At 35.1% G+C, this 25,790-nt stretch overlaps 1 protein-coding gene across 1 annotated transcript; it reads right to left on the reverse strand.

The window, feature by feature from the left end:
• Positions 1 to 311: 311 nt before the first annotated feature.
• Positions 312 to 24,835, reverse strand: LOC136811877 (fibropellin-1-like; the record flags this gene model as incomplete). The annotated part of the gene is given in 19 exon segments (XM_067068501.1): positions 312 to 447; positions 1,745 to 1,896; positions 2,057 to 2,155; positions 3,057 to 3,155; positions 7,214 to 7,342; positions 8,970 to 9,098; positions 12,078 to 12,200; positions 12,811 to 12,915; positions 13,132 to 13,242; positions 14,074 to 14,181; positions 14,666 to 14,776; positions 15,088 to 15,186; positions 15,982 to 16,143; positions 16,583 to 16,690; positions 16,955 to 17,065; positions 17,392 to 17,502; positions 17,757 to 17,867; positions 18,911 to 19,021; positions 24,725 to 24,835. Coding segments are annotated over 19 exon segments (2,099 nt in total), but the record flags the coding sequence as incomplete, so codon positions are not given.
• Positions 24,836 to 25,790: the final 955 nt, after the last annotated feature.

The following is a 25,790-nucleotide window of genomic DNA, read 5'->3' on the forward strand; positions in this document are numbered from 1 at the left end:
AAGTACCATATTCTTGAGGGAAAATAGTTAACTATCCTAATAATTCGCCTGTCATTAACCATGGGTCTATTTTTTATTTTGCTTTGGTTAAAACTATGAATAAAGATACACCTTTCTCGCATGTCTCGAAGATTAAAACTACTAAAACATACCTGGCACTAACAAGAATAAGAGCATAGCTCAGCTTAAAGTTTAGAAAATTAGGTAATTAATTCCGCTAGATATTTCTGAAAATCACTATTGATATTTACATCTCATCTGGTGTGGAATAAAATTTATGATAAAGAGGATCTCACATTGTTTTCTTGGGATAAATTTTAACTTTCATAATAAGACGTCTTTCGTGTCACCCTTTACACATAACTGATATCTGGTCTTGACTTTGTAACAACATGAGTATTGTAGAGTCGAAATTTAAACGCCATTATCTTGTTAATTTCAATGTCCCTATAAAAAGAAATACAATTTATGATAAATTTGTCTAATTACCGGGGCGGGGGTGGATCAAAATAAGGGACTTTTCCTTTGATAGCTGTAATTATTTTCAAAAATTATTAAACAAGGGGGAGAGGTTCTAATAACGTCCAGGGTTTGGGAGAAATCGAAAATTAACAAGCGGGGACACTTAAGAGTACCTTGAATACTTTTGAACCAGTGGGTCAGTGTTAGCTATGACATATTACAGGGTCAATAACTGTCCTCCCCCAATCTCTAAGCTAAGAAATTATGATAACTGAGACATAAGGCCTACCGATTGTTTTGCTTCTGGGGAGACCTGAGAACAAATGGGGTACCTGTTTGTATATACTAAACACTCCCCCAATATCTAAGCTAAGCAATCATAGTGTGCACCCCCCCCCCAGAATAGTGGGGGAGCTTTTGCTGATTTGGGTCAAATTTTTCAGGTGGGATTTGGGGTTTTCCAGGTTTTAGGTGGGAGAAACAAGTTAAGGTGGGAGTTAATTTCTTTAGGTGGGACTTTGGGTGTTTTGGAAAAAGTTAAAGTAAAATTTTATTTAATTAATTTTAGATAGATAGAGCTGCTTTTATTTTGCATAAGCTGAGAGCCTTAATATATCTGCTTTTTAAATGTATATAATAGACATATTAATATATCATATGTAATATATTGCATCTTCATATTACGGTAAAGAAATTTTGTTTTGTTCCTCGAATTAGTATATTTTTTTTGTTTTTAGCTGGGATCTGGGAGTCTGGGCTGAAGGTGGGAATTTTAGGATAAGGTGGGACCTGAATTTTCAGGTGGGACCTGGAACCCCCTTGCACACTATGGCAATTGATAATTATGATGAAAGTGTCTTCCCCTAATTTAATCTGAGAAATTATGATAATTGCCTGCCGATTGTTTTTCTTTATGGGAAGGGGGACCTGAGACTAAAGGGGATACCTTTTTGTAAACTAAAAACGAGGATTTTAATTCATACGAATTGATCCCTTTCAAACTACCTTAAATTTTGGCGGAAAGAAAATTTGGCGGATTTGGCGGATTTGGCCAGAATCCGCCAAACTAAGTTCCCGCCAAAATTTTTTCTTTTAAGGTAACTGATCTCCACCAGCAGTGTGATAACTTAATATTTTGAATCTCAAAAAACATTTTCAATCATCTTGGGAATTGAATATCTATTGATTGAACTGAGAATTGTAATCTTATTTCATTTATCTTAAGCCCAGTCTAGCTATTGAGTTCTGAGGTATATAAAAATTGTTTTTTTGGGACATGTACCTTCTTGTTCCGTTTATATGAGGTTCCTGGATAACCACATTGTCCGTTTTCCACACAGATTTGTGGAGGATCACAATAACAAACTGGTGGAGCCGGCGGTGGTGGTGGAGGAGGGGGCGGTGGAGGTGGTGGTGCTGGGGCGGCTGCCATCGCTGAAAAAGACAAATAAGATATTTAGTCGAGGTAGTGTTTTTACAAGATATATGTGAGTTTCACCGATTTTGTGATACGAAGGTATCCCATCAAATGAAGCAAATTAAATACCCCGCTAAAGCCCTAAAGCTAGTTTTCTTGAAGTAAAATTTTACTTACGAACACAGTTGTATCCGTTTCCTTGGTAACCACTGTTGCATGAACAAACATGAGAATCGCAAGTCGCATACATTCCACACGGTTTTGCACATCCTTCCTCTGTAAGAAAAAGTGGTTCGTAAAAATTAGCCATGCATGGAACCTTTAAAAAGTCTGTCTAAGGGATTCTAAAAACGTAACTGAAAATAAATACTGATATACAGATATTTAAATCATGATTTTGGAATTTGACACACCAATGAATCTTTTTATAAGAAATAAGTAGTTCGTGAAAATTAGCCATGTATGGAGCCTATACAAAGCCTGTCTGCTAAGGGATTCGAAAATTGCTGAATTCGACATATGAAGGTTTTTAAATTATAATTCAACCGTACATCCTGTACCCAAGTTCAGGAGTTGCCATAAAGCCATTATGGTAATAATCGGTAGGGCACATTGCTATACATTGTAAATTATAATTTAGGGATTTCACACAAAAATAGTCCGTAAAAATTAGCCATGTAAGGAGTCGAGCCTCAGAAAAATTTGTCTGAAAAATGAGTTCTAAGCCAGAGTCTACTGTAGCAATAAACGCTTTTTTAGTAAGAAGGGTGTTTTTCCGTTTCATCCCGTTTCGTTTTCATCAACTTTTTTGGGGAAAATCGTCCTGGAATATTCTTACGATATTCTTAGGCTAGAATCAAAACTCAGCAAAAATCTAGCATGTAATACATACCTCAAAGCTAGAAATTTGCATTTTTGTGAAACATTTTAGCATTGTTGGGAAATAGTTGGCAATTTACAGGTAAAATGCTCTAAAAATAGCATTTTTAGGTTCAGTTGCCAAATTCAATGGTTTTGGTGGTATTCTTAGCAAATTATTAACTTTTTTTGGCAAATTTCATCATAAATACTCTTATAAAGCATATTCTTATAAAAAAGCGTGTATTTGGTGAATTGTATCTACTCAGTTCATGGTCCCTTGAAGATAAAAAGAGCAATTTTTAAATCTTGTATTTACCCTTGATGCATTCATAACCATTTCCATACCATCCTGTCCGGCATTTACAGTGTCCGTTAATACACTTGGCGTGTGGATCGCATTTCGCACATTTGTCAACTGAAAGAGAAAAGTTAAAATTGTACTCTTAGGTGCCGAATAAAGGGGGGGGGGTTGGAAAGTTTTTGAGATTTTAATAAACGGGTAGGATCTAATTGCCGGGGGGTTGGAAATTGTACTTCTGAAAACCCAAAAATAAGGTAAAAAAAGGCTAAAATCAGGGTATTTAGAGCAAAATAAGGGGCCTTCTCTTTGACAGCTGAAAATATTTTTAAAAACTAATAAACGGGGGGGGGGGGGGTCTAATAAGGTCCGGGGGGTTGGAAAATTTTCGAAAAATTAACAAGCGGGGGGGGGCGTTTATTTGGCACATAAGAGTAAGCATTTTTGTTGCTATTCCAACATGGGGAGGTCAGTACTAAAATCTTGGACATCTTGATGTTTAGTGACGTGGTGGTATACCCAAAATACATAAAAATCCTTTTAGTTCCATTGGGTACTAAAATACCAAAAAGGTGGTAGGTTTCAAGACTAAAATTTGAGAATTACTTTAATTCTTGAATTGTCATAATTCAGAGAATTATTTTAGTTTTTTGGTACTAAAATGAGCAATTTTCATCGTTTTTAATCTTTCTCAGAATTTCGTGATTTTTCATAATTTTTCATTTTCAGAAGTTAAATTATTTTTACATCAGACAAATGTCTTTAATGCTTGCTCAATTTATGAGGCAGCATTGTTTAAAAGTATATTACGTGGCAAAAATCAGCACTTTTGAGAAAATGTTTTCCAGATTGGAAAGAAATTTGCCCTGTGAAGACGAAAATTAGGTCTCTGTGTTAAAATGTCCCAAACATACCACTTCTCTAAAATGGGGTGGTGGTATGCAAAAACTTCTCGAAAACCCTTTTAGTACTCATATGTCTGACATTTTAGCCCCTCTCCCTGATTCAAATTAAAGGGAAACTTTCGCTGAGAGATACTGTACCAGGATTTCTGCGAATTTGTTCAATTCTTTTTTGCTAAAGTAAGAACTGTATCAGTCTGTAATGAAATAAGGAAAGCAAAATTAAATTAACAATGGGACTCCCTGACTGGAAGAACATCCTTCTCACAAAATGTATCAATAGTGTTCCTGTCAGCCGGTACCGTTCAGCCAGCACGTTATTTTCCGTTTATTTTAGAAAATTATTCCTTCGGAAGTAGCCCTGTCGGGGAACGTAAAGAAAATTCGTGTATTGACATTATTTTTTTCAGATGATTTTGATCGTATTTGGGTATCAAGGAATGTATTGAACAAAAACTTAAGTTAAACTTTAACAAACATGTTTTAATTCATTTTTATCAGATGCATTTCAGCATAATTTTGATTAAGATGCAGCTACTGTTTCGGAGTCAAATCTGAGTTCACGGGTTATGTTTTTAACAGTTAAAAATTGTATTGTAGAAGTTTCAATCATCAAGTTTGGGAAGTATTGCGGTCAGATCTGAAAACATAACCGTAAAGAGAGCAGAAATAGACGTTTTTGGGACCCTTAGAAAGACTTTTCCCCAAAGGTTTTGTCATTATCACTCGATTTTGGTGAATTTCTTTCAGAGAGTGAATTGTTTTTTTGTAACCCTTAAAGAGACTTTCAAGGGTGTGAAAAAGGGACCCTTATGACTCGCACGTAAACGACACCCTTTTTGCCTAAGTACTCCCCCGGGCACTTGAAATAGACTTATCGAATTTCAACGGTAGTAAAACCAGTACAGAGTCCTTACAAAGGCTTGGTTTTTGAGATATGATTTGAAATCTGGTTCCCTATCTGGGTCAGACTGTGGTGACCTCCATCACTCGATTTTGGTGAATTTCTTTCAGAGAGTGAATTGGTTTTTTGTAACCCTTAAAAAGACTTTCATAGTCTCATTCCAGAGACTTCCCCAGCCATAAAAAATATGGAAATATAAATCCCCAACAAATTTTATTCCGCTGCTTTTATCCCCACTGGCTGAAAAAATCCTACCGGGTCTGTGAGAAGAGGGTATTTTGAAGCAATTATTTCATTTGCAGTGCTGTTGATTTATCTCGAGAAGTGTGTATTCCATCTCAATATGAACACTTTGACGTTAATTTTTGAACCCATCTCAGAGATCAATCTTTATCAAGAAACTTGATCACGTTCTTCTTGGAATACCAAGACAGCCAGTTGTATGGTGGATTCTCCATAACTCGGAAGCTCAGGTTGTTCAGGTTAAGGACATTTCGAGTTATGGAGGAAGGTTTATAAGGCGTTGTTAACTGAAAAATTAGTTCGAGTTAAGGAGATTTTCGTGTTATAGAGGCTCGTGTTACTCTACTGTATATGGTGGGGGAGAGATACGAAATATAAACAAAACAGTGAAAATGAAAGTAAACTGTGGTAAAGAAAACCCGTTTTATTGTGTCAGAACTCTCTTTGATATTGTGTGTCTATTTGTGTAGACAGTTTGTACACATTTCATATAACAAACACAGTGAGATTCGTGTATCTTTTGATTTGAAGTTGTGGATTTTGAATCATCGCAGTAGACCATTTGTTGATAATTTTGATTTAAAACATATGAAACAGCACGATTTGTAAAACCATCGGGAGAGGAGACGGAGTTTTCTTACTATAGGCACTTTTATAAAACTTTGATGTTGGATCTCTGGAAAATATATATTTTGAATATCACTAATCAACATTATAGGGATACATCTTTTGGTTCATTTTAACAATATTTTCTATAATTTTAAATTTAGGAGATTAGAGAACTTTATTATTAGTTATTCGCATTCCTGTTCTTCGTTTGAGAACCTGTAACTTTCTAAAGCGTTATATTACACCCCTGTCTCGGTGACCCGGTGAAAAACCTTTAGTTAGATTAGATAAAATAAAGAATCTAAATACCGAGGATTTCAGATTCTACTAATTACAGCCCGAAAATTCTACTTGAATTCTAAAAATTGCACTGTCTCTCTTAGGGGTTAGAGTTCAATATAGTTCTCGGATGAGAGATTAGAGTTTCCTCACCATAGAGCATTTTTAACCGATTTTTCCAGAGAATAGGGGTTCCTACTATATCTGTGATAGGTGTTGTCACATTGAATTTCAATGTTAGAGATTTGCCTTTTTTTGAATTTTCTGTCTGTGGATATAAAGTTACGAATTAAAAATGGCAGTTTGATAAAAGATATTGTTTCTTTAGATGGAATACAACTATAGAGCAAAGGCAAACAAACAAGCTGGAAAATCCATTGTCACTCTCGCTCACTATTCAGAACCTAGACCAGAATTATTGAACGGATCAGCCAGCCCGTTTACCCGTAGTCATGACAACTCGAGTAGTTTGGGATATCTATCTTTCAAGAACACATATCATGTAGCAGAAGCACGAAAATTCAATGCTAAAGTTATTCGTGATATTATAAGCGAAGAGTTGGAAAACCATTTAAAAGACCAGGTATATTGCCCAAAGAAAAGCCCTGTGTTGGCTGTAACCATGAGTGACGCTATTAAACATAAAGTGCAGAAAGTTCTAAATAACCGGTATCGAATTGTGACGTCAGTTTTCATATCCAATGAACAAAAACAAGGTTTGGATGTGGCCAGCAAAGCATTAATGGCATATTCGACAGACACTTTTGAAAGTTTCTCTTGGAGTAATCGCACAATACATGCTGTTGCTATGGTCTTTCTTGTTTATTTGGAATAAATGTTACTATGTGTGTTTGTTGTTTGTACATATTTGTTTCCGCTTTAAACTTTTTTTTTTAAATAAACACTCTGTTTAACAATGTAAATATTAGAAATCATATCTTAACTCAATTATTTTTTAGGTGAAGTACCTCCCTCCCCCCACCGGGTGTCTTACATGTTCACTTTTAAGTATTTCAAGATTATCAGCTCAACGTTTAACCTTGTTCTCCCAAACACTCTTAACAGACTTAACTATAAAAACTTTTTGACGTACCTTCGCACTGTTAACATGTAAGGTTTGTTGTTTTATCTTACCTACAAAAATCATTCCAAGAGCGCTTATTTAAAGTTTTTGATTTTTAAAGTCTTGATTTCCCAAACATTTTTACCTGACTTTACTAGAAAAACTTTTAACATACCTTCGCATTGTGAACCAGTATATTGAACATCACATATACAATCATAGCCTTTTCCATTTTCTTTACATGTACCTCCATTGAGACAAGGGTTTGGATGACAAACTGTCGGCTCAGCATTTCCAACTTTCTCTGGAAATAATAAGGAGTTGTTAATATACTACTTTTTGAGTTATTATTAGTTAGAGTAAAGTTTCAAACGGACATTGATACAATAACAAAACCCCGATTCTTAATATTTCATTGTATTTTGATGAATTTTGAAGCTGAAATTCCTTCTTTTACAATTCGCTAAACCGTTAAACTTTGTTGAACTATGGACTCATAGTATTGAGAGAAAAAAATATTGGCTAAAATTGCCAGTTTCTGAAATAGCTTGAATTAGCTAGTCTACTATGGCGTCATACACTGGACAAAATCGAATGGGCGAATTGGAAATGCAGAACACCAGCTTGAAATGCAGTTTTCGTTTTGGAATGGCGCATTTCAAGCCAAATTCTGATATATCAAGCTAAAGTATTACATTTCAACCTGAGACATTCCAATTGACGTATTCCGACTTGATGCATTCCGACTTGACGCATTCCGACTTGATGCATTCCGACTTGATGCATTCCGACTTGATGCATTCCGACTTGATGCATTCCAACTTAATGCATTTCAACTTGACGCATTCTAACTTGATGCATTCCAACTTGACCAGACTTGACGCATTCTAACTTGATGTATTCCAACTTGACACAATGGAAAAACCAGGACCGGATTTTCGTCTGGATAATTTTTTCGTACGGGTATTTTTGCTTTCCGTATTACGTATTACAAATTTATCCATATTTTGCCACTTGCATCTCAAGGCCTTGCTTTCGGAGATATGTAAATGCTGAAACTTATGAGTATCTTTCAAATGCAGCAAAGTCGCTGGAGAAAGTTTACATCATTTACAAGTACATACATCCTCTTCAGTACAACCCGTCAGTTTCTGTTTCCAGAACAGGAAATATCGGAAGACCGTCTTTTGATATTTCCTATGGAGTTCTTTCAAACTTAAATTTTAAATCTTAAAAAAGTACAAAACGCAGACCAGATAAAAACGATGAGAATCTATTTTGCGGACTGTCAAGTAAACAGTTTTAAATAGGAATGCGTCAAGTTGGAATACATCGATTTGAAATGTTTCAAATTGAAATGCATCGATCTGGAATACATCAAGTTAGAATGCGTTAAGTCGGAATACGTCAAATTGGAATGTCTCAGGTTTGAATGCATCAATTTGAAATGCATCAATTTGGTTGATTTGGAATACATCAAGTTGGAATGCGTTAAGTCGGAATACGTCAAATTGGAATGTCTCAGGTTTGAATGCATCAATTTGAAATGCATCAATTTGGTTGATTTGGAATACATCAAGGTGGAATGCGTTAAGTCGGAACACACCAATTTTAAATACGTCAAGTTGATATATCAGAATTCGGCTTGAAATGCGCCATTCCAAAACGAAAACTGCATTTCAAGCTGATGTTCTGCATTTCCAATTCGCCCATTCGATTTTGTCCAGTATATGACGCCTTAGTCTTCTAAAGTGATTTTCGAATAATATGGCAAAAAATAGACTTCTCACCCGACACACAACGTTGTTTTAACATTCATCTAATGTTTATAATGTCCCTAATGATGTCATATGAACGTTGAAATAACGTTGTGTGCAGAATGGGGTAGAAGTTCGTGTAAAAAATTAGAAAACCGAAGCTGACAATGTTACCTTCACATCGGGGGCCTTTGTAACCGGAAGGACACTGGCATTGGAATGAATCTCCAACAACCAGACAAGTTCCACCATTTGCGCATGGGTTGGCTTGACATGGGTCAGCATTGCCACCTTGAACACGGTCTAAAAGATAATGAGGTCTTGATTATAAGTTTACTCTACTCGAGTCGAAATTTTCCAGTTCAATTCAGCCTACCAGTGTTGCAGCCGGACTTCGGTAAGACTGAATAGAATGTCTTAAAATTTAATATAACGACATTGATTTTTCAAATGCTTGCTATTGGAAAAGAAATCCTTATTACACGTTTCAACTACTTTAATGGGATAAACTTTCGCGGGGATTAAATTTCGCGGATCTCGCGAATTTGGGTGTCATCCGCGAAATTAAGTCCCATTGGAAATTTGGAAGAGCCTCATCCGCGAAATATTTCTAAACAATACTCAAAATATGTAAAATAAATACTTTTTGAATGGTTACTTGCATCAAAGAAGCGCAAATAATGTGTATTTCAACAACCAACATGCATGATTTGACAGTAGAAGTAAAAAAATCGTGAAAATATTGCCACCCAATAGTGCCACACGCGAAATTAAGTCCCCGCGAAATTTTTGAATTTCGCGGATAGGCTCAACCGCGAAATTTAATCCCCGCGAAAGTTTACCCCATTAAAGTAGGTTTCCATCCACAGACTGAAGAGTTGTAAGACCTTTGAGTTGAGGATTAGAGTACGTGCAAATAAGACTTCTAAAGTTGGAGGCTTTAACACAACTTTATTATCCCTTTAAGATAAAATGGGTCAAAATCTTTGAACTGAAAATTATTTCATATTTTGCCAATTTTTTTTCTTCAATATTCTTTTAGTTACGAAGTAAAAGTCTAAACCAAAAGAATAATAAACCAGCTGCGCTGGAAGGTCGCCTGAATAGAATAGCTTAAAGAGCTTAAAAAAAGTAAAAGACGAAAAGCTTAACAGTGTAACACGTGATTTGCGAATGTGTAAATTCGTTAAAAAGCAACGTGCTTTTGATTCGCGTTAATGTCAAAATGGCTGAAGTTGATTTTAAGTTAATGTTAGAAAAGATCAAATGAGATTGGAATCAACCTGAAAAATATTCCTCAGAAACAAATATGTAATATATTATTTTTGTCATCCCTAAAATCTTAAAGGTTTTCAGAAAGTTATCATTTTTCAAAACTAACATTAGGGATAGGTGAAAATAGCCTAAATTTGTTCTGAAGAGATAAAAAAAATCGTTCGAGTCAAGGACACATTCAAGTTATAGGGCTCGAGTTTGAAGACTTAATAATCATATCATGTTTAACTTATATCAATGAATGTTTCTTGTTTGTATACAATAAAAAATTGCTGCTAGAAAGTTTCAATAAATTATTATAGTAAATCTATATAATAATACAGTTGAAGTAATCTTAAACAAAAGTAAAAATTTTGGAGGGAATTTAATGTGGCTGCTGGCTTGAAAAATTAAATTTGACAGGAATTTATTTGCCTTAAAATAGATAACATGGGGAAGAAAAAGAAAACAATGATCTAAATTTGGCGGTGGAGGGCAGTAAAAGTTAAATTTGGATGATTTTGGCCCAATCCACCAAATTAAATTCCCGCTAAATTCACCATCTGACAAAACATGGGACAGTAATTCCGCCACCATTTCACCAAACCTCCAAAGTCATTTGATTTATGTTAATGAACGACGTATTAAAAAATACACGATTTCTCTTTTGCACCGAGTAGCCTTTTAAATTGAAATATGAAAAAAATCTGTAGTGGAACACGTGCGAATGTCTGGAACGAAGAAGACCATATTAGTGGCCAAACAGTGGAGCGTTTGACGTCACTTGCACTGCAAGTTACACACTCGTTAATTGTTAATCCCATTGGGTGACGGGCGGTTAGGCGTTGGGCGTTCACTAATTCTCAAATCTGCATCCGGTCATTTTGAATGAAAACAAAAAAGTTAAAAAGGGCGCGTCCTGGCTCTTTGACAACAAATTTGTTTTGATAGTTCCACCAAGTTTATCAACCACACTTTCTGTCACAATAACTTTCACTGATCACAAATTCCCTCTGAAAAAACTTTTTCGGCCATCCTTCCCGCCAAAATTTCTTCTTTTAATGTAGCTGCAATGTCACGTTGTGTATAAAAGTCCAGCAAATATCTTTTGATAAATCCATGTTTCAATGGATGCAACGGAAACAACAACAGTAATCAAGGGCCATTCCAGAGAAAGGATACATAACGTCACTCTCATTTTTGACTAGATGCCAGTAGTAACCTACATAGAGACAGTTTTTAGCCGGGCATAGACTCCAATAATTGCAATTGACAACTGGACAGCCGACAGTTGTATGTTTGTTCAAGAAATTTTAAGTCAATACTCGCAATGGTTACACAAAATTACTCGTCTTGGAATGATGAATCATCAATCAAATCTTGCTTTAGCGTTTAGGTGATAAATGTTCTTTTGCTTCACTTCATCTGCTAATTGTAGCTAAAAGAAATTCATGTATAACTTGGATCTGGCAATTAATACATTGGTTAGGTTGCCATATGCAGTGAGTGATCGTGGTTGGCACATGCTATCAACTGTTATCATAGATTTCGAGTAATTGAAACAATAATAAACTTCTTCTTTGTATCCATCTTTCAAATCTTTAACCTCAAAAGCGAAATCTGCTGTTTGCACTTGTAGTAGAAATTGTAGCGACAACTTTCACGAGACTTTTAATTATCTCCGTTATTTAGATTTCATTAAACAAGTACGCTAACTACTACGGAGCTAATTAGAATCTAAATACCACAAATACTGTCTAATAAGTTTGCGTGGCACAATATAACGGAGATAAAACGGCTTATGCAAGAATTTACGCGGGAAATAATTTCCCGATTCCCCGAACATTTAATTCCGAATCGGGCGACCAAACTTTCACATTTTTGGTCTGAAGAACACCGAGATTAATGGTCTCCTTTCACTTCGTGAGGCGACCAATTAATTATAACGCACCCTAAATCTAGCTACAATGGACAAAATATTTCATTTAAGCTACATACTGGAATTCAAATATTAGAATTCTTTCCTACCTTGGCAATAACGTCCTTCGAAGCCATCAGGACAGATACATTTGTAACCGTTCGCACCATCAGCTTGACAAGTGGCACCATTTTCACATAAATTGTTCACACATGGATCTTGTGCACCGATTTCTGTAAAAAAGAGAAACTTTTTTAGCTTCTTATTCTCGTTTTTAGTTTAGAAGAGGCACACATCGTTAATGACCCCGACTCGACTTAAATGAAGCAAGTTAGATGGATGCTTTTTTTATATTTGTCTTGGATGAAGACGACGCTATTAATTAATGATTTTATCTCTTCAAGGTTATGTCAAGGTGTGTGTGTGTGGCGCTTAAGCGAGTTTGTCATTCATTACTTCACTTAAGCGACACCAATTGTACACTAACGTCTCCTGATCCATTCTGTTAAAGAGATGCATCCCTAGCATCACACTTCCCACTTACCAGCTTTATCACGTATGATTATCTCCCTGATATCCCACTCACACCTACCAGTTTTATCACGTGTGGATCATCTCCCTAATATCACATTTCCCCACTTACCAGCATCATCACGTATCATTATCTCCCTAATATAACACCTCCCCACCTACCAGCTTTATCACGTACGATTATCTCCCTAGCATCACACTTCCCTGACCTACCAGCTTTATCACATATGATTATATCTCCCTGATATCCCATCCGACTTACCAGCTTTATCGCGTAAGATTATCTCCTTAGTATCACACTTTCACACTTACGAGCTTTATCACATCTTTGTTTGCCATCCCCTTCGAATCCAGGGCGACATTCACAATGGCCGTTGATACAATCTGCGTTCGGGTGACAGTTTGCACAGTTATCAACTAGAGAAAATGAAATGAAAATGTTATCTTGGGATAATTTTTCTTTTATAGAATTAGGGCTCGGCTTGGTTCGTTTTTAAAATACCATCTGAAAATACTGTGCACCGTTGAAACAAGACTCTCGGAAAAAAGATTTGAACCAAAAGGGGTGTATAATAAAATGCTGGTACCTTCCCTTTCAACAAAAATTACCCCTACAAAGCATGTCAGTTTTACCTTCGCATTTATTTCCAGTGAAACGTGGTTCACAAGAACACGTGGGTGTCCCATTGAAGTCACTGCATTGTCCATTGTTCTCACATGGGTTTGGATTGCAAGGGTCTGGTTCTGTAAGATAAACGAAAAAGATATTATAAAGAATCAATACATGCTTTTTTTATAAGCATTGTACTTATAAGCATATGTAGGCTCAGATATTGCAAAAATTTAAGCATATACTAAGCGTTACCTTGAGCCCAAATTTTTGGATTTTGGCTGTCTTTGGCTAGAATTTTAATGTTTTCCGGAATTTCCCTGAAATTTTGCTTAGGATATAAGTTTCCTTCAAGCATTTTTCAGTCTTGTTAATCTCTCAATCTTAGCACCGCTGAGCGTTTTTTTGGATTTTTATATGATAATAAAAATTTATCTTAAAAGTCTACCTACTTGCTTCCTTATAATATCATTATTTGAAGAACTAGAAGATTTCTAAGCTTTAATTGTATGTTAAAGGCCTAGCTCATTAAAATAATTCGAGAATCGAATAAATTACTTTAGGCGTACAAACTTTCGCGAATCAAGACGTAAAATTGAGAATTTTCACATGAAAAAATGGCAGAAAATTACAGATTTTCTATTTTGTCAAAAATTTTTCGCGAGCATAACCTTTCGCGAACGGCCCTTCTTAGAATTTTTAAACACATTTACTTTCGCGAAAAGGACCAAAATTCGCGAAAATCGCAGCTCGCGAAAGTTTGTACGCCCAAAGTATAGTTGAATTTACCTTTAGCCCCAATATTCAAACATTTAAGGGAGACTGAAAATTTTTCGATTTTCAAAACTGATTCTCAAAAACCTATATTCTGTGGGATAGGGGACTCGGCTGTATTAAAGATTGAGCTATTTTTAAGAAAATAAATGTTTGAGGTGGAGCGAAATCGGGAAATCGGGTTAACTTACTATCACAATCTTTTCCTTTGTATCGATCACACATACATTTGTAACCTCCTTGAGTTGAGATACAAGTTCCTCCGTTTTTACATGGATTAGGTTCACAATATTTACGATCTAAAAGAGAAAGTTTGCGGTCAAAAGCCTGTTAGATTATTTTGAATAATAGAAGCAGAGACCTATCTTAAAGGATTGGACTTATAGTATTTACGATCTAAAAGAGAAAACTTTTGTTCAAAAGTCTGTTAGATTATTCTGAGTAAAAGAGGCAAGAAGTTTTTTTGTCTTTACTTGGTTATACTATCTATAGAAAAAAACCTCGAAGGGCTGGTTTCTACATATCTCACTGAGCTTTATAAAGACCCTGTAGGTTAGTTTCTCAACCAAAATATTTGATCTGAGTTTCACTCAATAGCAATGTAAATGCATCGAGAGCGCTAGGCCTACTTTTTCTTGAAAAAGATATGATGATGTAGCGCCGTTTGACGTAAATTTTTAACACTAAAATGGCTTCTTTGCGGGCACCACTTGAGAAAAAAAAACTCTGATCAAAGATGGCGGATATCGCTTAGTCTAGTGTTTATAAAGAAAAATGACATACCTTGACAGTGTTCGCCTGTCCAACCAATTTGACAGAAACAATCATAAGAACCCATATAATCTTTACAAGTTCCTCCATTCAAACAAGGGTTGTTTGGTTTGCACATACTCTCTGTATAAAGACAAAAAAAGTTTGTATAAAAATTTCTATAGAAAATCGAACCTGTTGAACCGCTGTTTTGTAACCCTACGAATGAATTATAATATCATTATGTGCAATATTATATGATCTTCTTTGGAACAGAATGACTGTGGATTTCACACTCCCGTAATGACCTGTTTAACTAATACCCAACTGACACAAAACGTTGTTTCAACGTTCATCTAACGTTACATGGACGTTGAAAAGTCGTTGTGAGTCACCTGGGTAAGCAGGTACCTTGGGAATTTTAAAAATCAACAAACGAAAGTACACCATCTTACTTTTGGTGCAGACTTGACCACTACCAATATAACCTTCTTTGCAGATGCATCTTCCGTGCTCGCATAAAGCATGAGGGTCACAGAATCTGCAAGCATCCTCTGCAAAATAAAATTGTGAAATTATTATAGTCAACCTTCTGAAAATGATTAATCTGAATAAGTTTGAGTTTATCGACCCAGTGATATTCATATTGAAAGTTTGTCGTGGCTTAGATCACGAGATTTACGTTTCGAGAGATTCTTCTCACATCATCGGGAAATTTGGAGGAGGTTTTCGCCACTATTTGTACCTGAAAATTTGTACTTGAAAATTCTGAAAATGATACCATAAAGGGAGAGATTAATTCAAAAGGCTCCTTCGAGATTTGATAGTGAATCAATAATCTATCTACGATTGTAGTTAAAGATTTTGGTTTCACACGAGTATTCTCATTACTTATCACACACATTTTATATAAGGCTATATTTATGCAGATTATTTATTTTTATTAAAATGGGCTCATCAATCAATTCATTATTCATTGTATGCACGTGGCAATTCAAAAAGGGGCCCAGTAGCTTAGACAGGAGTGAAGGAACTTTTGCTTAGGAGAGCAGGTCTGAACAACAGTAATGATGCTTTTAAACTACAAATAGGTGAGTGCTTTGTCGTAAAAATTTGCTCTCCTACACAGATCGTTCTTCACCCCTGTCTACGCTACTGCTACTGGGGCCTTGATTTAAAAAATGCTGATAACAAATAAACAATCAATATCATAATCAACAGATCCCCAACACCTATTATAATAAGCTACTGGGGCCGTGACTTTAAAAATGCCGGCGATAACAAACAAACAATTTCATAATCAACATAATCAACAGATCCTCTTCACCTATTAAAAATTTGACTCCTACCTTCGCAGTTTTTACCGGTAAACCCTTCTGAGCAATGACAATGATACAAAGGAGAAGAGCCAGGGATGAGTCCTCCCATTGGTGACCCTCCATCGGGGGTGTTGAAATACTCATAACAACTTCCTCCATTCAAGCAAGGCTGTGCTGCACATGGGCTTGCCACTATTAAAGATAAAGTAAAACTAGTTAGAGTCTTTTTAATTTTCGAGCTCACTGAATGAAGAATAAGTACATTATAGGAAGAAATTTTGGTGGTAGTTTAATTTGGCGAATGGTCGAAAAAGTTCTTTTCAGAGGGGATCTGCCAAATTTTCCTTCCGGCAAAATTTCTTCCTTTAATGTAATTTTGAAGTCATTTTTCCAAGCATCGATGCGAAAAAATCACTGCTTTTTCATTATCATATTGCCTTTATTCTGTTCTTTAAGAATAAAAAAATCGATTACAGGATTACCTCTTTTATTCGAATCTTTCTATAATTCGAACTAGAATATTGGCCCCTCAGCTAGAAAGTGGTCTCTTTGTCATTCGAATCTTTCTCTAATTCGAAGAAAAATCCCTGGTCCCTTGAAGATCGAATTAGAGAGAGTTAACTGTACTTACATTGACATTTGTCTCCAATGAATCCATCAGAGCATGCGCAGTAAGGTGATCCATTTTTAACATAACAAGTTCCTCCGTTTGAGCATGGTGATGGGTGACAAACGTGGTCTAACAAAAAAAAAAGTATTTAGAAATATGACCCTTTTTCAGGTTCACAAGTATCTGATAGGGTTAGAATAACATTAAATGAAAAGTAATTTACTTTGGAAAATACATTGTTAACAGGACTCCAAATGCATTTCATGTAGTGCAAATAGTACACAGTTAGGATTAAATGAGAAACCTTTCGAGAACGAAACTTCCTCGGTTTATAGTATACATTGAAAATAAATATAAATTTTCACCCAGCTTCTTTTTCTGATAAATCATTACCTTGGCAATTATTTCCTTTGTATCCACTTCTACAAGTACATGAGTATCCAGCATTTTCTTCATTACATGACCCTCCATTGAGACATGGGTTTGATGAACAACTACTCCGTGCTAAGGATCGAAGGATGGTATTTTTGAACATGTGTTTCCTTATGGTTAGTTAGTCACGGATTGTAGACATAGTTCAGTGAGTCATATAAATTACAGAACAGATTATTATAACTTCACAGATCTTTGAAGCTTTCAGACTTTCTAACCTTTTAGGTTTATCTTTTTACCATTTATTTTCTTGGTGTATATCCTACTTTATTTAGAAAATACCCCTGCCTATGCCCCTGATAAATCTCCTTGAAAAGTTATAGGGAGAAGGATTTGTAAAGAAATATTTAAACTTTTATTACTTCATTTCTGAAGTTTGAGACAGAAAACTGAAATACCTTCACAAGTGACGCCTTTGAATCCAATAGTGCAAGTGCATTCGAATCTGTTATTGCGTTCTGAACAAGTTCCACCGTTCTTACACGGAGAAGGGCTACACTGGTTCACTTCTAAAAAACATTGAAAACAAAACAACATGAAAAGCATAGGTCTGACAAATTTTTTTAGACTTGTTTCTTTTCATCAAAAAACAAGATATAAATAGAATCGAAGACATTATTTTAAAATACATTTATGTAAGGGGGTCCTGTGCCTACTTCGGTTAAATGTGTAATTTCCAATCAAATTCATACTCTTTTATAACAAACTAAAACTTATTTCTTTGAAAGGCGAAAAAATAAGAATAATAAAACCAGTTCTTTACCTTCACAGATTTTTCCTTTAAACCCTTCTTTACACGAACATTCAAATCCTTCTTCAGTCTCCGTGCAAGTTCCACCATTTTTACACGGTGATGGATGGCATTTATTCTCCTCTAGAAAAAGGAAATGGGCTACATAGTAATCAATCGTTTATTAGGACAATGAAGAGGAGAGGCCCAAGAATTGACCCCTGTGGGACTCCTGATGCGATAGGCTCTTTTTCCGAAAAGATGCTATTGATTTCAACACATTGGGTATGATTGAATAGATAGTCGGTGATCCAAGCTAGTTCTGGCCCAGAAACACAATGTAATAAAAGTTTTTCAATGATCAAACTGTGCCCCATTGTGTCAAAGGCTTTAGAAAGATCTAAAAACCGACATCCAACAAGTCCATCTTCAATCAAAGCCTCTCCTCACAGAATCACACAAGGATGATTTCTTTTGAGTAAAACATTTCTTCACACAAGGATGATTTCTTTTGAGTAAAACATTTCTTCATACAAGGATGATTTCTTTTGAGTAAAACATTTCTTCAAGTACATTTTAAAAAGGGTATACACTCTTTTTTATAAGAGTCGTTGACTTTCGTTGAGTCTCTGCTGTTCTTATCTTTTGGTACAAAATTCTTCTGATCTTTTAATATTATTTCTTAGTCAAAATTGTTTTTTAGGTCTGGCACCCCATTTTACTATATTTGAACCTTTATTTTCTTAAAAATTCAGCCTTTCCAGGCATAGGATTTTCCTAAATTGTTCCTTTATTTTTGCACTTTCAGGCCTCGTTGTTCTTAAGAAATTTTTCTTACAAAAGAAAAGAGTAAAAAGGTCACACATTCATTTGAGAAAATCAAAAAGATTTTCTACCTTAAGCGGAGCAATTTATATTATATTATATTATGCGAGTTTCGCAGGTTTTTTGGAAAATTCACAAAATTGAATGCTTGCGAAAATTAGGAAATTAGGAATTTGGGAAACTATGAATTTAAGTTTTTTCGTAAGACCTCTAGAAAATGAAAGAAATTTGTTGAAAAAGGGACTGATTCCCAGAAATAAATCAAGCAAAAATTAAATTAATTTTGAAAAAATTGTTTTTTTTGAAAATATCTGCTTGCAAAAACTTATCCACCTACTTTATCAAGAGTATGGGGATAATACCTTCACAATGTAGACCTTTGTAACCCGTCTGGCAAACACATTCAAAAGTTCCTCCTACATCGTAGCATGTACCACCATTGCGACAGGGTGAAGGCTCACATTGACTACGGGCTAAAAGTAAACAATAAGAGCATTTATTTAACTTGATTATTTATTGTTGATGGTACTTTTTTAGTCTACAGTATAACATTCTGATAATTGTTGAATATCAGTACAGTACTGTGAGTGGTCCTAAATCTGACAGCCTTGCCTAAGTCCGATGGAGTTTCAAAGATACAATCTAAAATGAAAACAAATCTTTCGCTGTGGCGCAATGAAGTTTCCGCTCGCTTCTTTCCGAAGCGTAGCATAAATGAGAGACGATCCGGATCTTGGTCACTTCGATTCTGACTTTTGGTCAGTCAACATCACACAAGCGTGCGCAAAAACGTTGCAAATTTACATTTTTTCAAAAGAATTGGGAAATGGATTTTTTCCTCCTCCATTATACATCAAGATCAAGGATATCAGATAAGAATTTCTTATTAGTTTACTTCTTTACTCTTTTCAAGAGTTTCATAACATGCTAGATTATTTTATATGCCTGTTATGCCATGGTACCCACATTGAGTTTTGTTTTTCCTTGAAAAAAGGGAGGGGATAGCATGTCACTGTGTGGTACCATGGACTCTGGTCTAGTTAGATAGACCTTTGCTTCAAAATTTGATAAAGTCAATACTATTTTCAAGACACGAAGTTGGGACACAGGTTTTCCATTACTTTCCTTCGTACAATTGGACTTTTAGCTGGTTATTTTTACATATATATAATAGACCGTGATTTGGGAAGATCCAGTTCAGGTCTGCTCTAAATTTATGCTGCAAGCGGAAGTTCTGAACATCTGCTTGGCCTCTGATTTTAGTTCCAATTACAAAACTAAAAAATCTACTTACAAATCTTAGCTGGATTTTATATACCTAAAATAGGTTAGCTATTATTAGCAAGAAGAGGTTCTTTAAATCGGTCCTCCTCCACAACTACATCACATCAAGCACTTGTTACAGTCTGAAAGTGGATGAGCATTTATGCATGGCATATTGGCTTGTTTTTTTCTTAGAACTATATCCTGTTTTGATAGCTGTAGCTATTATATACAGTTGATCACTTTACTTTAGCTTTACATCACTTCCAGACTGGACTGCACTGATTTGTTTACGTACAAATTATTATCCTTCACATTATGATTATGATCATATGTGAGGAATAGTCTCGCAAATATTTACTTACTATCTATTAGTAAAGGCAATATAAGTGCATAGATGTTTTGTACAGAAATCTTGACTACATCTGAATCAATGAGAATTGATTACTAGATGTTCATTCATCAAGATTTGAGATCCTTTTCATATTGTACAGGTAAAGACTGTAAAGAGCCTCTGAGAAGAGAGTTACCTTCCTTTATTAAACAAAGGCTATGGTATTGAACGTTCTGAAAAGAATCGTTATATTTTTGGGGCATATCACAATAGTTAGTGCCCTTAGCTCTTCTTACTACACCAAGTCCAATGACATTAAGGTGTGAGTCACTTTACCTGTAACAGGCTATTGTATTTTACATTCTGAAAAGAATTATACATTTGGGACAGATCCAATAATTAGTCCCCTTAAAGCCTACTTACCACACCAGGTTCAATGACATTACAGTGTAAGTTACTTTACCTTGAAGATAGGCTATTATATTTTACATTCTGAAAAGAATTGTATTTTTGGGACAGATCCAATGATCAGTGGTCTTAGCCTGCTTACTACACCAAGTCCAATGACATTACGGTGTGAGTTACTTTACCTTGAAGATAGGCTATTATATTTTACATTCTGAAAAGAATTGTATTTTTGGGACAGATCCAATGATCAGTGGTCTTAGCCTGCTTACTACACCAAGTCCAATGACATTACGGTGTGAGTTACTCTATCTTCAACACATGTTATTGTATTTTACAGTCCGAACTGTATCATACAACAACCTGATGGTGAGGTTCCAAGATAATGTCATGGTTAAACTGGCATACCTTGCACATAGTTGCAGATTACCACAACATGGTATATACATGAATCTGCCTTATTCTGCCTGACCTTCCAATATCCATCTTCTTGGCCAAGTGTTAAAATTTCTGATATAGTCACAAAATTGGCCAATTATGTGTTTTCTATTATCATAAGTACATAACTCATTCAAAAGATAACACTGTTGTTTTAGATTATTGGAGGGTTTGGGTGGAGCAAATGATAAGGTAGACAGGTTTTATTGTTTACCCAGCATGCCAAATACTTTTAACCATCATATTCTGTGTAATGATACTTTAATATCTACACCTTTGGAACCTCCAAAAAACATGGTACAATATTTAACTTGCATTCAAGGTACTTCATGCAAAAAGTCTAAATGACAATAACATGTAAGTAAAAAGCTTGTTTATGAGTGCACATGTATAAATACCAAGTCTAATGACAACATAGTATTTACACAGATTACGGATACCTACACTGCTGTCAGCTGTTAGGTACGTACAGTAAATTTCAAGATGATCCTATTCAGTTGAACACACTGACATTGGGTTTTTAAATCCAAGTTGTGCATCAGAGGAACCTTAAGTTTGTAACAGCTACATAATAAGTTTAGATGTCTATCTTATTCAAGAGAATGTACATAATGTATATACCCTCTAGATTAATTTGTAGAAATAGAAATCAATTTTACCGACTATATTGGTTAAAAATGCATCGAGGCTGGCTTCTCATACATGAATACCTATGTTTTTTGTTTTTTTATGAAATCTATGTTGAGTTTGGTTATGCATACCTTATTTTAATAAGGTTTTGCCACTTGGCCAAATAGTATGGCTATTTATCTATTCAGCTTACTATAGCTGAATACATACATCAACATTACATCTATATAGCATCTCATGAGTTTTTGATCTTTACTTAGTCATTCATAAGGCTATAGAGAGCTCTTTCACCTGGATGCATTTCAGCACCAATTTGTTCTACCACATTTATTACATTCTACTTTGCTAGATTGTGCCAGTATTCAACACAAGTTGATATACTTTAGTGATTTGTTATGAATTCCGGTTATTGAGATTATTCTCGTATTGTACATCATACAGATAAAAAGCTCAAAGAAGAGAGTTACCTTCCTTTAAACAAAGGCTATGGTATTTAACATTCTGAAAAGAATTGTTATAGTTTTGGGACACATCTAATGATTAGTGCCCTTAGCTCTTCTTACTACACCAAGTCCAATGACATAACGGTGTGAGTTACTTTATCTTCAGTACAGGCTATGTATTTTACATTCTGAAAAGAATTATACATTTGGGACAGATCCAATGATTAGTGCCCTTAGCCTGCTTACTATACCAGGCTTAGCCATTTTGTATAGAATTGCTTTATTTAAACAGAGATACAAGCACATTATTCACCTACTCCAATACTTGTACACTACCTAGTAGTTCTTATCTAATTGTAGATATATACCCCATAGGTACACAAGACTTATATATTCGTTTTCGGAGAAGGGTATGAAACAATTGCTTTTCAGGGCCTGCTTATGATAATCCAGATCTGTAGATTACACATAGCATGCAAATTATGATTAGTTTCAAGGAAACTACGTTCTATTGTCATAATGAAACTTTTGCCAATGATGATTTGCAGGCATCCAAGTAAATTGCACAAAGCATGTAATTACAAGACTCTTACGAATCTCATTTTCAGAAAAATGATTGTACAATGTATTGTGTTTTGCAATTGATGTGTCTCATAGTGTCAGGCAAAAATTGGAAAAGAGTTAGACACCAATATGTATTGGGCTCTATGTATTTTCTATGGTACACAAACAACCATTTTGTGGCAGCATTCTATAGACATTTCTGGGAGAACACATAACGTTGGCAATATTGATATTTTGAGATTCTTAACAATATCCCTCGATTATGCACTATAGGTAAATATGCAAATTAAAAATTTCCTATTTAACTTATCCTGGTCTTCCAGGTGTAGATTATAGCTATACAAATAGCAGACATGATATACTACTGACATAGAGCAGAGGTCTAAGTTTTCATTCAGCAGTTGCTATGTTACCAATGTTTTCTCACATTCCCAGCTATAACTGATTCCTTTCATTATACTGAGATATTGAGCTCATTAATTGGAATGCTTAACCAGCATTATTAATAGACATTGTTGTTATATATTCGGGACAGATCTAATGATAAGTGCCCCTTAGCTCTTCTTGCACCAGGTCCAATGACATTACGGTGTTTGACAGACACAGATTATTTACATACAATGTTCTGTTTATGTTGCTGTTCTAAATTTTTAAGGCAGAGTGGATTATGACAGAGAAGGGTACATAACCTACTGGGTTATAGATATATTTTGTTAATCATAACAAACAGTTACTGATTGAACTTTTCAGTACCCTTTTAGTACCCTTTGTACATACAAGTTTCCTCTGTGATCCGTTGCATAACATACCCTATTTAAGGGGATACCATGCTCTGCTGATATGAAGTAGTAGATACTAACTTCTGCTGCTTTCTTTTCATTTTTTCAAAGACATAGTTTCTAGTTTCATACAATTTTAAGATATGATGAAGACTACTTTTCTCACTAAGTCACTCAATTTAATATCTTGAGAGGACATGATGAGCTCCATAGTTATTGGATGATTTTACTTTTATTGAATCTAGGGATTCAAATATTCTTTCTGCCATGATTACTATTATACATGGTTATACAGAAAACTATCCAAACTACCTATGGTATTCTACCCTTGGTAGATTGGATATTATTGGTCTAAGATTCAGACCTTCAATGAAACTTAGTTTCATTTCAGATACTACCACTAACACTACTTGTGTTTACATTTTATGTATTGAGCACTTTTAGAACATTGGCATTTAAAAATGCTGTTTTCTTATTCACTATGCCTTTCTGGCTTGAGTTATGTCATTTAGAAAATTTTATCTATCTACCTCGTATTTGAGGTAAGGTAACATTATGGTTCACCTTATAGATATTTGATATATTCCACGCTTGTGTTTGCCAGGAGTTCTTTCAAGTCTCATTTATGCTACGCTTCGGAAAGAAGCGAGCGGAAATAGTAAGATTAAGCGAATACTTACTAGTATGAAGCTTGATCGATGTTTCCGTGAGTCTTCTTTCCGAAGGGTAGTATAAATGAGAGACGATCCGGATCTTGGTCAATCTTTGTAGCTAATTGCCAGGAGCGCTGTATATCTCAAAATAACTATAGTGTGTATGAAGTAGAGATATATACAGTAGGGAGGGAATCAAGTGGCGGGCATTTATACTACCCTTCGGAAAGAAGACTCACGGAAACATCGATCAAGCTTCATACTAGTAAGTATTCGCTTAATCTTACTAATACCAAAGTGTCAACTAAACTGAAAGATTTGATACATTGAACTAAATGAACCAAGTAACAATAATTGCTTCTTGTACAAAACATAATTTCTTATTACAAAATTGTTAGAGTTTTAAACACAAGCAACAGATTCAGAATACTAGAGGTAACTATTTTTACAACTCACACTTTTTTGATCACATTAATTGACATCTTGACATTGGTAAGAGTCATCTTGTTAGATGTTTTGTTTTGAGATTTCTTGCAATAGTTTATTGTTCAACTTGGAGAGGGAATGTTTGTAAACATAGAATTCTTTTTCATAGCAGTGATTTGGGGGGTCGAATTTAGGCAGGGCTATCGGATTTAGGACCACTCACGGTAAAATGAATACATACTTTCACAGTGGATCCCAAGATAACCCACAGGGCAAGTGCACTCATAACCATGAGCTAAAATTGTACATGTTCCTGAATTCAAGCATGGTGAAGGCTCACATCTGCCATGAACTAAAACAAGAAAAGTGTATATATATGAAAGCAGTTGATCAAATTCACTATAAATATTATTTTTCATTGAAAGCACAAATTTGGACTGTTCGACTAAGAACTTTGGTGAAGGTTTTCAAAAATGCAGAGAAGATTCTAAGAAGAAATTAAACAGATTTCAAATACTTTTCTAGATGCTAACAGACTAAGATAAACTCATTAATGATAAACTCACATTCATACTAGCCTAGTTAACTAAGCCCGTATTCACAAGGCTAGGACACACGGCTAATGGCAATATAGCGTTTTTCGGGCGCTTTAAAGATTTTTTTTATATTTACGGATTTTAAGTTTGCCTTGGAATACTGGCTTAGGGAAAGGGCGCGTTCATAATATGAACGCAGGATTCGGTGAGCTTCTGATTGGTCAGAGTGGGTCACGTGGTAAAAAATCGGGAGTTTTCGTGAGCGATAGAAGTTTATAATTATTTATCAGAAAACGAGTAGAAGAGGTGGGACTCATTGAATGCAAGATCTTTCTTCGATTATATTATGATGTGAGACTATTACCATGAGAGAGCCGAGAGATATATTTGGAATACTGTATCAGAAAAAGTTTTCAAGACCTGATCCCGATCTAATAGTGCTTCTCTTGTTTTTGGGAAGAATTGAACTGATGAAGAAAAAAGAATGCTATTATTCGTCGTAAAGACAGCAAAAGTTGCTTGTTTCCAGAATGGCAAATAATAAAGTAAAGATTTGTGATTGAACATTGACTATCGTATGTGGCAATATATAAGAGAGAGTACTTGTACAGATCCTATGCTGTAGTTCTGTATTCTGATTGGATTGCATGACATGATATTGTATTATACTGTAATGGATAGATGATAGACAGTTCTTGGTTTTTGACTGGTTGTGGTTTCTTGTTGTTTTATGAATTTGAGACTTTATGCTCGATTTTACAGACAATGATG

This window comes from Clytia hemisphaerica, unplaced genomic scaffold, assembly GCF_902728285.1.
Source record: "Clytia hemisphaerica strain Z4C2 unplaced genomic scaffold, Clytia hemisphaerica genome assembly, whole genome shotgun sequence".
Taxonomy (NCBI): domain Eukaryota; kingdom Metazoa; phylum Cnidaria; class Hydrozoa; order Leptothecata; family Clytiidae; genus Clytia; species Clytia hemisphaerica.